The 14,656-nt window shown below is 43.3% G+C and overlaps 1 protein-coding gene across 1 annotated transcript in view; it reads right to left on the reverse strand.

Annotated features, from left to right (window-relative positions):
• The window catches only part of MNAT1 (MNAT1 component of CDK activating kinase), a 317,645-nt gene that overhangs the window by 101,130 nt on the left and 201,859 nt on the right, over positions 1-14,656 (reverse strand). The window contains exon 6 of the mRNA XM_029597428.1: positions 3,795-3,920. Coding sequence (XP_029453288.1) covers positions 3,795-3,920 — 126 coding nt within the window. The remainder of the gene's footprint in view (positions 1-3,794; positions 3,921-14,656) is intronic.

Raw genomic sequence — 14,656 nt, forward strand, 5'->3', positions numbered from 1 at the left:
TTTACCTGATATGAAAACCAAAAGGTACTTAACATATATGAGCACTGAGGTGAATTAGTTTTCATTGAGTAGAACTGGTATTTTTTTCAGGTGGAAATGGTAAATGATTTGAAGTGGAAAACTCCCAATATGAGTCTTTCTATAGCCCACTGCAGGCAAAGATTGCAGATTATCATTTAAAGCATCGTAAAGTTTCTGATACCATTTTTTGACTTATGAAACATTGGAGAAATTACTTAACTGATGATTTCATTTTCCTTAGTGTAGACAGACGCTCCCTGCCAGCAGATGGAGACAGAGCAAGCTGATGTCTCAGTATACATAACCCTGCAGTGACCCCAGCCTGCCGGTGTGCTCTTCCAAAGTAACTGTAGACAGACTAGCAAAAAACTTGATTAAAAACAGATAACCAGAACTTTACTCAACCAAACACTGAACTCACATAAGATTCTAGGTACCCCAAGCTTGGGATTGGATGAACATTTACTATAAATCCCTTGGGACCCAGAGCCCCACAGGACGACTATTGACACACTCAGAGCAGCCGGGAGCGGGAAGCTGAGTCCATCTGTCTACACTAAGGAAAACAAAATTATCAGGTAAGTAATTTCTCCATTTCCTAGCATGTAGACAGACTCAGGATCAGTGGGATGTACCAAAGCTATGCCTCAACAGGGTGGGCAGCTGCCCATGCTCCAGTCAGCACTGCACATGCAAAGGCTACATCCTCTCGGGCCTGCACATCCAGACAATAAAACCTGGAAAAAGTGAATAAGCAGGACCATGTTGCAGCTTGGCAGATATCAATGGGAGACAATAGACTAACCTCTGCCCATAACCTCTGCTTGAGCCCTAGTGGAATGAGCCCTAACCAGAGTAGGCAATGGCTTTCCAGCATCCACATACGAGGTCGTGACCATCTCCTTAACCCAATGAGTTATGCTAGCCCACAAAGCTGGAACATCCTCTTACTCCCGCCAAGGAGAACAAACAGGCGATCTGTCTTTCGAAAAGACTCAAGAGACCTCCAGATACCGCACAAGACAAGACGTTTAACATCCAAGGAGTGCAAAAGGCTAAACTCCTCTGCATCCCTGACCTTATCCAGGGATGGCAAGGTGATGGACTGATTCAAACGAAAGCCAGAGACTACCTTGGGAAAGAAGGATGGAACAGTACGCAGTTGTAACGCCCCCGGAGTCACCTGAAGGAACAGTTCTAGGCAAGACAAGACCTGCAGCTCAGAAATCAGACGCACAGAACATACAGCCAACAGGAACACAGTCTTCAAAGTCAACAACCGTAAGGAAAGGCTACACAGTGGTTGGAACGTAAAGCCCGCCAAAACATCCAGCACCAAATTAAGACTCCACAATGGAACCGGTAGCCTAAAGGGAGGCCTAAGGTGCTTCACTCCCTTCAAAAAAAAAAAAAAAAAAAGAGCCACGTCAGGATGCGACAAGGAAGCACCATTTACCAGGCCTCAGAAACAGGCAAGAGCCGCAACCTGCACCTTCAAGGAATTCAGGGTCAAGCCTTTATTCAATCCATCCTGCAAAAAATCCAGAATGAGCAGGATCTTAACTGAATAAGGAAGAACACCCCACTCCTCACACCAGGCCTCAAAAACTCTCCAAACCCGCACATAAGCCAATGAAATGGAGACCTAGTGAGTACAGAGTAAGGTGGCAATCACCACAGAGCAATAACCTCGCTTTAACAGGCAAGCTCTCTCAAGGGCCAAACTAAAACAGAATAGAGTCGGATCCTCGTGAAGAACCAGTCCCTGCTGAAGCAGATCCATGAGTGGCAGAAGACAAAGGGGGGCTTTCACCAGGAGTTGTCGCAAATCTGTATACCACGGATGCCAGGGCCAGTCCAATGCCACCAGGAGTACTAGTCCCCTGTGGCCTTCAATCTTGCAAATTATCCTGCCCAGCAAGGGAGACAGATGAAAGGCATAAAACAATCTGTCTTTCAGTCAGACCTGTATGAGAGCATCTATTCCCAGGGACCATGGATTTCTCCTGTGACTGTAGAAGCGAGGAACCTTCACATTTCGAGAAACTGCCAGCAGATTTATTTATTTATTTAGAAGCTTTTATATACCGAAGAACGTTGGGAACATCTCATCGGTTTACAATAAACAGAATGCAGCTAAAAGAGCTTTACAGTGAAACAGAGAACAGTATGCATAATATTACATTTAAATTAAAATTACAACAGAACTGGAAAAAGTGCATAATTACAATAATATGGGACGAATGATACTAATAACAATATAAGTATTTACAAGAATAAAGTCAGAAAGTCATAAGTCAGAGGGCATAAGAATGAGATGTTAGGTGTATGCTTGCTTGAAGAGGTGGGTTTTCAAGTTTTGTTTAAATTTTTTAGAGCATGATTCTTGCCGAAGGGAGGATGGGAGGTTGTTCCATAGCGTGGGCCCCGCTAATGATAGGGCCCAAGCTTTGGTGGAGCATAGTTTAAATTGTTTAGGTGATGGAGTGAGTAGTGTTGCTCTATGTTGCTGTCTTGTGGGTCTGCTTGTGTTGTGAAAGCTGAGGTGTTCTGTGAACCATTGCATATTTTGGTTGTGTAGGGCTTTGTGGATTAGTGTAAGTTTTGTATGATATTCTCGCAGTGACTGGTAAGCAATAGAGGTGTTTGAGTACAGGGGTTATGTGGTTGCTTCTGAGGGGGGTTGTAAGGATCCGTGCAGCTGCATTTTGTAGTAATTGCAGCGGTTGCAGCGTGCTTTTGGGTAAGCCTACGAGCAAGGCGTTACAGTAGTCTGTTTTAGATAGAATGAAGGCTGAGATCAACATCATCAGTACCATACGAATTCCTGTCGGGGACACCCGCAGGGAGCCGGGGCAAGCCCCGGCACTTAAGCATAGGACTGGAAGAGAGAGGAGCCATCGGCTAAGGGTCCAACTGGACAGAAATGGGGGAAGCGGACGACTGCCCTATAGAGGGCAGCAGAACACGCCCAAGAGTGCGCTAAAATGGCCGCCATGGCCTACCACGCAGCGTGCAAGAAAAAAAGCCTAAGTGCAGGATCTAGCCCACTGGGGGCCACTCAACCCCCAGGCTGCCCAGTTCCCCAACCCCAATGGGAGCAGGAACAAACGTCGGCATGGCACGCTGAGAACGGAGATCAGAGGAAGTCGTGAAACCCCTCTGTCTCTGATTCAGGTAAAACTCTCTTTTTTTTTTTTTTAAATTTAAACTTACCTGAGCTCAGCACTTACTGGTTGAGTACAGAGATTGTCTCTGGCTGCGGGGGGGGGGGGGGGAAGAGGGCATCTGCTGTCACCGCTGTACTTGGCCTCCTGCACCCACCTCTTTTCAGCTGGACTAGCAGCTAAGTCCATGCCGGGAAACCCAGCTACTGGACCAAGGCACGCCTCTGAGGGATCATGGAAGTCGCCTCAGGAATTCTCAACTGGGGGAAGGACCTTTAGGTATCACAGCAAGAGTGGGGCTTTCTTTTCCTGAATTTAGAATTTCTCCTTTCAAAAAGCTCAATCTCCATAGGGAGATGCACGTCCACCATCTGCTGGAGACGGAGAATACTGGCAGGCTGGGGTCACTACAAGGTTATGTATACTGTGACATCAGCTTGCTCTGTCTCCATCTACTGGCAGGGGAGCACAGACCCACTGGTCCTGAGTCCATTTGTTTACATGCTAGGAAAATGCTTTTTACACCTTTGACACTGGTCAGCTTTACATATCAAGGTTTGCTTTGTGTGCAATCAGTAAGAAAAGGAATATGAAAGTTAACCTTACCATTTTGATGCCAGTAGAAAATGTTATAGGTTTTATTTGTTTGGGTTTTTCTAGCTGAATCTCCAGCTGTGCCGATCTGTCTTTGTGTTGCGCCAAAAGGAGGGATGCAGGTAGGTGGGAGCTTTCCTGACAAAAAGGGCAAAATGCAAAGGCACGTTAAAAGGAAGCAAAATCCATCACAATCACATACCTGTCACTTCTGAGAGCTCTTGCTATGGTATGACACTTAATATATCGACTTCTGACACAGCCAGAATCATCCAACAGAAGCAGTTCCAGTTTATTGAAGTAGTCTACTTAACCAAACATTTTCATTTGCTCCAAATGAATAATTTAAGAAAAATTCACTGAACTAGATCTGTTTCTGCAGTTTTGAATTCAGGATAATTTTATGTATTTGTGTTATCTATTGAGGATTTATATCTTTTGCACTACCACTTCAGCACAGTTGTACAGAAGGTAAGCAGTTGTACAGAAGGTAAGCAGAAAAAGCAATAGTAATTTAATAAACCTGAAATAGCTATTGATATGGAAGCAACATAATGCTTTTCTAAAGGGAAAAAGCCAATGCAAACTTACTTGCTGAGAAAAAGAAAAAAAAAAAAAAAAAGAAGTAAAACTTGCTTGTTAAAAACAGCACAAGGTAGCATAACATGGATCAGATGTTTATCTAAGACATTTTTCTTGCAAAGGAACTCAGACCAGTTTGAAATTGTTTCCCATTAGATTTCACCTGAGGCCGCTTTGGAAATTATCTCTACCTTACTTTGTACAATGCTGCCATTGTAATATTAACCTATAACATATTTATTTTTCTTTCTACAGAGTTATTTCCAAGGAATCCAGCCAAATAAAAAAAAATCTAAGTAAGAAAATAGTTACATCTTAAATTCTGACTCTAAAAAGGATGGCTGTTGCATCTCTATATATACACGCACACACTAATGACATGCTACGGGTAGATCATATAATTGTTTTGTTAGCAAATCGCTGTGATTATGTTCAGCACCCAAAAATTCTCTGCAGTAACTTCCTTTGTTTGCAGTAATGTCTAATAGAAATCCATGATGATAACTCACACATGCCCATTCTGCATAGACATTGTTTTTATTGCAAGGAGTTAACACCCTAATTCAATTCTTTTTTTTTCGGTTCATTACCATGTGGTCCAGATATTTGCACATGTATTTTTAAGGAAAGGTTTACACAAATGTTCAGTCTAACTCCTAAATTGTGAAAGAATATTAAAAAAAATTTTGCAAACACTAAAAGGTTGCAATACCCACATTTTGTCAAGTTGTTAAGGACATAACTATTGTTTTGGCAAACCATCTGCTGGTCAATTCTCGCAGATGAGTCTTGCCTGCTGGGCAAGTTAACAGTGCCGGCCCCTACTAAATTAGAAGCATATAATTATCGTAATTTGAAGCACAACTCAGCAAGGTTCTAAGCTGCTAGAAATGGAATACTGGTTTCCAAGTCATTAAAGAAACACTCCATGCCATGTGAAGCATCTGTCTACGTGCCAGAAGAGAGCTTGCTGCACTGGCTACAAGAATGAAGACAAAATATAGTTTCCAGGTATGACGTTGATGGCCAGCAGCCATATCTCACACACAGCTGCTAATAGAGTTCTTCGATTACCTTTAAAAAAAAACATTTTAAACAAAAAGCCTCCACCACCATCTCAGTCTATCCGTTGTTTTCTGTTTCCTTCACATAAGAAAAATGTTAAAATCTATTGGATCTCTTTGTGCTTCATTTTAAGGTATGATTAACATATTTTTATAATTAGTAGAGTTTATGAAACAATCAATCGTTATTACTTTGAGCATGAATCCATCTTGTTTCTAAGTTGGAAATATTCCCAGAGAACAGAGTCAGAGAAACTCTTCACAGGATTGCAAAAGCAAAGGAGCTAGCGGAACAAATGGCTGACCATTGGTTGCCAGGCAGTTTAGGAAGATCTTCAAGACAGTAAGTCACGAGATTTATCAGTTTGCACTCCATGACAATACTCATCTTGGGAGGAAGATAATTCCTGTTCATATCAGTGCCATTGCAATGCATCTCTTTTGGGGAGTAGAATTACAAAAATTAAGTTCCCCTGTATGCATTATCAAAAAAACATACATACATTAAAAAAAAATGCAAATTCTAAATTCAACCTAAATTTTAATCAAGTTCATCAAACTCAAAATACACTCATATTTCAATTAAATAAAGCCAAAATTAAAATTCACACATTTATTAACCAAATCAACTACATCAGAGAACAATCAGGGCCCATATACAAATACACAAACCACAGACACCCAAAAACATAAAACATCCCAACAAAAATAATTTTAAATATTCTTCCAAAAAAAAAAAAAAACCCAAAAAAAAACCCCACCAAGATTCAAACAAAAAGACTTCCAACTGTGATATTTATGAAGTCGAAAAAATAATTTTGCCACAAAAGCCCACTAGGCAAAGAGGACACAAATCAAAACATTGGAAAAAAAAAAAAAAAAAGAAGAGCGAGCAATCTTCTAATTTCAAATTGTACAAACATTTTGGGTGATAGTAAATTCTTATCAATACTAGATCTATACATGATTAATAACAGTTAACATTTTCTTTTACTACTAGATTGTACACATCGGCCCACACATATCCATGTATATGTGTGCCTTTTCTCCAAGACCTCCATTTCCATCAAGTGCATCATTCAAGCTACATCTTCGTTATCTACCACCTGCATTAGAAAAAGTTCAAAGAACCAAATACTTTATTATGAAATCCTTCACCTCATCACATATCCCCTTGTTTAAAACAAAATGTTCTAGTATTGCTTCTAAACAAATGTACTCCAAGTAAAAGAGCAGGGAAAATTTATTTAGAAACTCTTATCTTTATCACGTGATGAACGCTTCAGAAACCACCAGGAAAGTCCAGTCTACTAGTCAAACAAAGGCAAAAAGGAGATGATCAACCTTGTTCTCTATACATAGACTCCTTTGTCTTCAGTTTAAACCAATTTTCACCCTAATTTTAGGCTGATTAAAAAGCTGAACGCATGCTGTGTTTAACTGCCGCCCATGCCATGTTTCAAGACCTGCCTTCTCACCCCCTAAGCAGCCAACGTGCCTGCTGTCTGGTGCCACGAATGCATCTGGAGCAGGCCCTGTTGACCAGAAGCATCTCCTGGCAGGTTTCCCTGGCCCTGCAGAAAAGCAGCCGTGCAGTGCTGCAGAGCAAGGGAGCCTCAGTAAGCAATGCTGCTGAAGGACAGAGGAGAAGCCTTGGAGCTGCCAACAAGGGTAAATCCTGCTGCAGTGTGAGCAGTGGGGAGGGGGGTGAGAGGGACATGCTAGGCAGGGGATGGGGGAGGTTCTGCTTAATAATGTTTTATTATCCCGGCTTCTGTCCACAAAAATAAACTCGGATATTTGCCAATTTTTTCAACTGATTTTCTCCTGTTTTTGCTCTAGTCACAATATCTTTTATGATATTATTGCATTTCTCTATTTTAATGTAAGTGTAAACCGTTGCGATGGCATTGCCCATGTGACGGTATAGAAAAACCAATAAACTAAACCCTGATAAACTCCCAGGAAAAAATAAAGAACAATAAAAAAACGAAAATGAAGGTCCCTATCTATAGATTAAAGGCCCAGCGTGCGTAAAGGGGTTTACGGGCGCTGGGCACATATTCAAAGAGGCCTGGCCACGGGCTTAAACCCCGGTACGCGCACAGCTGCCAGGCCGCGGGCCGAGACAATGCCATGGATCACCGTCCTGAAGACTCGCGCACCGGCCAGCGCAACTTACTTCAGCCTGGGGACCTGAAGTAAGTTCTGCAACAAACCTAAAAAAAAAAAAAATTGGTAGGGATTAGGGGGTGGGGAGGAGAGGAGAGGAGAGGGGAAGGGAAGGGAAGGGGAAGGAAGGTTAGGCAGGGGCTTAGGTAAGTTCCCTCCCAGTCCACTCCTTACTTGGTGTAGACTGGAAGGGAACTGGGGAAAGCCTGAATGCGTAACCGCATGGAAATTGCAAAAGTCCTCTTCCCCCCACCACTTGCGCGCACTGCCTGGACATATGCGCAGAGATTATAAAATCCACCCTTTCATGTGTAATTTTAACTTTGAAACAAAAAAAAAAATTCTAATTTATTTATGCACACTTTATTATTACCCACGCTCGAGCCAAAAAACATGAAAATTGAGTAATAAAAACATATCATTCAATGTAATAGCTCCACTTATTTTACTTAATAATCATCGAGTTAAGCAATGAGACACAAAAGAATATTTTTGTCAGCTGAACAGTTTTCCTACTTAGAATATTTAGATCTGAATCTACTTGCACTTGATACTGTCAGAGTTCAAATCTGAAACAGATGATCAGTTGTTTGTCACTCTTTCCATTTTTAAAAATTACATATTCAATTTAAATTTTATTTTGATCTATTCATTTACAATAAATGAAAGGTATCATGTAAATAAAGGAACCACAATAAGGAAATCTCCCCTAACTTAACAAATGCAAGAAAAATATATCTTAGTCCACATCTTGGGGGACACACATAAGGCTGTGATGTTTCTAAAAAAAACAGAAGGATTAACTATTTCTATTTATTTACCCTTCACGTCTACCCACCACAGTAGAGTGCTTCTCAAGTCACTTGCACCAGGATAGAAGTGCAATGTGATTTGGTAGCAGCATCTCGGATTTTTTTTTTTTTTTAGTAGTGCATACCATACTAAAATTGAAGTTGGTTGCGGTGTTGCCTCTCCTAGCTGCACTATGACCAGACCACAACCTGCTGCCACAAACTGCTTTACCTGTGGACCCTGCTACTGCTCGGAGAAAGGAAACGCCAACATTTCTCTTTACAAAAGCAAGAGTGCTCGTAAGAAATGAAAAGTGCTACTTACCAAAAGGTGCTCTGGTAAGTTAAGAGCAGCCTCGTTCCTGTCAAACTTGGTTTTACAGCTCAGTAATGTGTGTGTGTGTGTGAAATTTGTATATGATGACCAGATGTCATAGTAACATAGTGATGATGGCAGACCGTTATAAACCAGGAACAGATGGTCTAATGGAGGTCTCAATTCACAGCTTTCATTGTATATACTTGGTGCTGTTCACACAAGTGTGCAAACTGCACTGGAATCGATACAACATGGGCTTGATTTATGAAAAGTTTACTCCATAGGCTCAAAATGGCAGAACTACCTTTATGAAGCAGATTGCATGTCTTTCCAGTTCTGAGAGTACCTCAAGTCTGATCACAGTACACTGGTAATTTAATTAACCTGCAATGTACACAGCACTAATACATAAACAAATTTGTGAAAACAACTAATTACTGAATTCCTCTACACCCAGAAAAGAATTAAAGTAAAACAAGCAAACATAGCAGTCAAACCACTAATAAAATCATTGTCATTCAAGCCCTGGCACCACATGTATTTAAATGAGCCGATTACCCTAAACTATGCAAATCAAATAATGTGCCTTACTGAAAAATTTGCAAGACATGTTATTTGATTTGACGTTAGCTACAACTCAAGAGCTGTGTCACGGAGTGAGAGTCCTCTGGCTGTGGTAAGATAGATACAACCCGGCAGGGAACTCAGGCTCATGCCGACAGCAAGCAGACATGCTCAGGCTGGTAATAAGCTAGGCTTCACTTTTACCGGCCTCTTTCCCCCACAAATTGAGCCCTTGGTTTTGAAGACCAGCAGGACTTAAGCGAGGAATCAGGACAGCACGCATGGCGGAATCAGAGCACAGTGAAAGTCAGGACAGGCAGCTAACAGGCGAAGTCAGTATCCAGGCAGAGGTCAAGGCAGGTGGCGGGTCAAGCGAAATCAGAATCCAGGCAGAGGTCATGGCAGGTGGCGGTCAGGAAAAATCAGAATCCAGGCAGGGGTCAAGGCAGGTGGCGGGTTAGGCAAAGTCAGTATCCAGGCAGAGGTCAAGGCAGGTGGCGGGTCAGGAAAAATCAGAATCCAGGCAGAGGTCAAGGCAGGTGGCGGGTCAGGAAAAATCAGAATCCAGGCAGAGATCAAGGCAGGTGGCGGGTCAGGAAAAATCAGAATCCAGGCAGAGGTCAAGGCAGGTGGCGGTCAGGCAAAATCAGAATCCAGGCAGAGGTTAAGGCAGGTGGGTGTCAGGCAAAGTCAGTATCCAGGCAGAGGTCAAGGCAGGTGGTGGGTTAGGCAAAGTCAGTATCCAGGCAGAGGTCAAGGCAGGTGGCGGGACAGGCGAAATCAGAATCCAGGCAGAGGTCAAGGCAGGTGGCGGGTCAAGCGAAATCAGAATCCAGGCAGAGGTCAAGGCAGGTGGCGGGTCAAGCGAAATCAGAAACCAGGCAGAGGTCAAGCGGGGAAGTCGGGCAGGAGAGTATGAAGCACAGCAGGGCAGGAGAGGTCAGGAACGAGGAGAGGCTGGAATGAGGCAAGGTAAAGCAGCAACACGCACTGCAGGCAAGACATGGTACGGGACCTGTTGCTGAGGTGCTAGCTGGGAATGTGGTTGAGTTTTAAATGCCCAGGCAGGGATGACATCATCTTCTGGTGCTGTGGCAGTTTCCTGCCAATCTTTAAGGTGCAACCTGGTGCGCCTGCACATCTAAAGGAACCAGAATGCCAGACGCCAGAAATTTCATGGGGTGAGTGAGGCCGACCGTGGCACTCTCCAAAGGTAGACCAGTCATTAATAGTTGTAGGTAAATTAACTCAGGGGCATCAGGACACTAACATACATCCTGATGCTCCTGGGGCCTAGCCTTAAAGGGGCCAATGGCCCCAAGAAAGCCAATCCCACTCCCCAGAGTAGTGCAAAACCCAGAGAATCTGCATAGATCCCCCTGTCCCACCCCATCCCCCACTCCCACCACACATGGAGGCGGCCCGTTGACCAAATAAAAATTTACTTTTTAGATCAGCACAAGCGCCTCCCTGCCGTAACCCCTCCCCTTCAATATAAATAAATCCAGACCCCATTAAGCCAGGACCCCCAATCCCCACCCTCTACTCTAAATACCATCCCTATTGGTCCAGTGGACCCCACCCCCAGATCCCTCCTTACTTTTCAGTCTCTCCAGTGAACCAGTGCGGGCGAGAGCACCCCCTAGGCTCCAGGCCTGGCAGCAGCTATTTTCCAAAATGGTGCCCATAACAAGTAATAGGAGCAAAGACTGGGTAGCATCATCTGAAAAATGGCCACCTCCAGGTAAGGAGTCTAGGGAGTGCTCCGGGCTCCCACTGGACCACCAGGGAGGAGGTCGGGGGTCCACTGAACCACCAGGGTTGGCTGTGTGAGTAAGAGGAGGCCAGGGTGCCCCACTGGATCACCAGGGATGGTATTTTGAGTAGAGTGGGCTCCCACCCTCCTGGGCCAACAGGGGCCAGATATTTTTTTTATTTTTTTACTGAAGGGAAGGAGTAGTAATGGGAGGCAGGACTTGCACTGCTCTTTTAAAAAGAATTTTTTTTTTTATTTACAAAACTGACCACCTCCAAGGGTAATGAGGGGGGAATGGGACATGGGTGGTCTATGCAGGCCCCCGGGGTTTTGCACTACCCTTGGAAGAGTCGGGGGGGGGGGGTGGAGGTTGACCTACTTTGCCCCTTGAAGCTACGGTGGCCTCACAGTCTTGAGGCCGCCATCGTGTGTTGTTTGAAGGGCTTTCACTCTCACAGTATTTTCCCACAGGGAAAAATACCTCAGAGGTCACAAAGTAGCAGGGTCATTTACCATGGTTTTGTGACTCTCATGGGAAAATATTGTGGCTTAGTGAATGAGCCCCTGAGTTAGACGAATAAATTTAGGACTGTCTCACAGCAGTTCTAAAAGTTATCCAGCCGCATGTGGCCGATAGCTTTCATCGTAACTGGCTAAATTCAGAAAGAATATAGCCATTGAAGTGGCAGAGGTTTTTGTTTCTTTGGGGTTTTTTTGTTTGTTTGTTTGTTTGTTTGTTTTTTTAAAGCGTCCATGTGGCCTGATTCTCTGATCCCCCCCTCCCACGGAATATTTTAAAGTCTGTCTTTCCAAACAAGAAACCCCCCTACAGCTCAACACACACACACACACACACACCCCCCTGGAAGCACATAATAAATAAAATGTGGTGTCTGCCGTGTGGCCTATCTCCCCCCCCCCCCCCCCCCCTCCCAAACTTGTGTTGGGATCGCAGGGCTCCTAGGAGGACCTTGGCTGCTCTCAGCATTGCTGTGACATTAGGAGCTTAAGCTTCCAACGCTGTTGCCACAACTTTGAAAGCAGCCAGGATTGTAGTAGGGGCCTCGCAACCCCAGCACAAGGACAGATTTGTAGAGGTACCATAGGGGTGAGGGAGAAGAGCAGGACTTTTTAAAACTGTGCCCGGAAGCAGGGATGAGGCAGGGGAAGGGGAAGTTCACCCAATGGGACCCCCAACGCTTCCGGAGGGGCTCAGGTGGATGTGGGGGATGCTCAGCCTGGCAAGGCAGATTTTGCCACTTAACCAGCTGTATACTTTTGAATATAGATGGTTAAGATGAAAATTATCCGGCTATTCTTAGCCGGATATCTTTTACCAATGATATTCAAAAGATAGCCAGATAACTTGCCGTCTTGCCATTTTACTGAATATTGGCCTCTATGTTTCTAACAAAATCTAGGTTTGATGCCTTTCCCAAATCTCACGTTTTTATGATGTGGAGGCACGTATGTACAGAGAGGGCTACAATAACTTATGCCACACAGTGCAGACCACACAAAAACAGCTGATATCATCCTCAAAAGTTGAAAGCCATCCAGAAGAAAAGTCCAGCAACTCTAACATGATGAGGCTTTAGGGAAACAGTCCTGTTACATAATTCAGTGTGGAATACTACAAAAGATCTTGGAGTTACAGTTGATAATGAAATAAACTTTAAGAAATATATCAATAATATAATAAAAGAAGGTTTCTTTAAACTTCAAATTTTAAAACGAATTAAACCTCTTCTACACTTTGAAGACTATAGAACAGCTTTGCAAGCCTTAATTTTTTCAAAACTAGATTACTGCAATGCAATTCTCCTAGGTCTTCCAATCTCAACTATAAAGCCTTTACAGCTTCTACAAAATGCAGCAGCTAGATCTTTATCCAACTGCAAAAGAGCAGGACATATCACTCCGATTCTTAAACAACTTCATTGGTTACCAATCTCTCACAGGATAATATATAAAACCCTAACTCTAATCCACAAAGCTCTCTATAATAATAAAACTGAATGGATGAAAGCCACACTTCTTTTTAAAGACTCACTTAGAAACCTACATTCAACAAATACTGGGCTTCTCTTAACTTCTTCACCAAGAATGATGCACCATCAATTTACAAGAGAGCGTGCTTTTTCCATTGCAGGACCAGCTTCATGGAATACTTTACCCACAGAAATAAGACTTGAAGAAGCTACTAAAACTTTCAAGAAAAAATTTTAAAAACTTGGCTTTTCAATAAAGCATTTACAATGTCCTAAGATCAATAACCCCTCTTTCACTTTCAATTATACCTTCCCCTTTACTTCCCTTTTTCCCATCCCCTTCCTTTTATTTTATCAATCACTACACTCTTTAACCCATCCCTCTCTCTTGTTTCTCCCTCTTCTCAACCCCCAATCTTTCACTGATCACACTATTTTTTTTTAACATATATGATAATTATATATTGTAATACATATCCCATTTTTTCCCCTCATTTGTTATATTTTATTACATTGTATCCATTTTTTTTTAGTTAAAATTGCTATATGTAAACCGACGTGATGGCATTGCTGAATATCGGTATATAAAAGCAAATAAAATAAATAATAAATAAAAGACAATTACAGCTTGTCAGTGCAAATACTCTATCAATTTTAAAGGGATTCTTTTGTGAAGTTGGTCTACTCTTTCCAGCAACAAATACAACATTTATATAGCTGAGTCAAAATGTCACTTAAGAACAGAAGAACCAATAGATAGGTCAGACCTAGGGTCCATCAAGCTCCATATCCTGCTTCCAACAGTGGCCAACCCAGATCACAAATATCTGGCAGAATCCCAAACAGCAGAGAGATCCCACACTGCCTGTGCCCAGAGATCAGCGGCAGCTTTCCCCAAGCCTCCTTCATTAAACACAATGTATGGGCTACTCCTCCAGGAACTCGTCCAAACCTTTTCTCAAACCCAGCTAATACCAGCTGCCTCTACCACATGCACTTGCAAGATATCTATTGCTTAAAATACAGCACTCTACATTCTGGCTGAGGTGACGAGGTCATTACTTTTGCCACAGTCTGGGAACAGCGCACACTAGGAAATCTCTCCTCCCCCTGGCTGTACTCTAAGCCAGTGTTCCTCAAGCGTTTTGATGCCAGGGACCTCCTAAATGGACATGGAGCGGCTGGCTGGCTGGCAGAGTTAGGAGAGACACCTAAAGAGTTCCCTCCTGCAGCTGAGAAGCACGTGGGGTCCCTTTCTGTCGCTAAAGAGTGAGGGGAGGGGGGGGGGGGCGGGGACAGGAGTACACATACACATCCCCTCTCTCTTCAGGGGTCTCTTCCCGCCTCAACCCAGCCACTCTCTAATGTTTTAATTACAAGAATTCTGACAAAGGAGCCGTGCTCCTTGCACCCAGAGCAGTGAAGGGGAAAAAAAAACAAAAAAACCCCAGGTCTTCTCATTCCAGAGGACAGTGAGGCCAGAGGCTAAAAATCCTTAAAAGGCTAGCATCTACTCCCACTGCCACCTATGTAAGGGGCCTGGTGCTTGCAGCTTTCGTGACTGCATAGTCAGCAACCCATTGGATTTTTGGGGGTTTTTTTTTAGTTTACAGAGTCAGATGGGGATGGGGGATG

The sequence above is a fragment of the Rhinatrema bivittatum genome, chromosome 4 (assembly GCF_901001135.1).
Source record: "Rhinatrema bivittatum chromosome 4, aRhiBiv1.1, whole genome shotgun sequence".
NCBI classification, from domain to species: Eukaryota; Metazoa; Chordata; class Amphibia; order Gymnophiona; family Rhinatrematidae; genus Rhinatrema; species Rhinatrema bivittatum.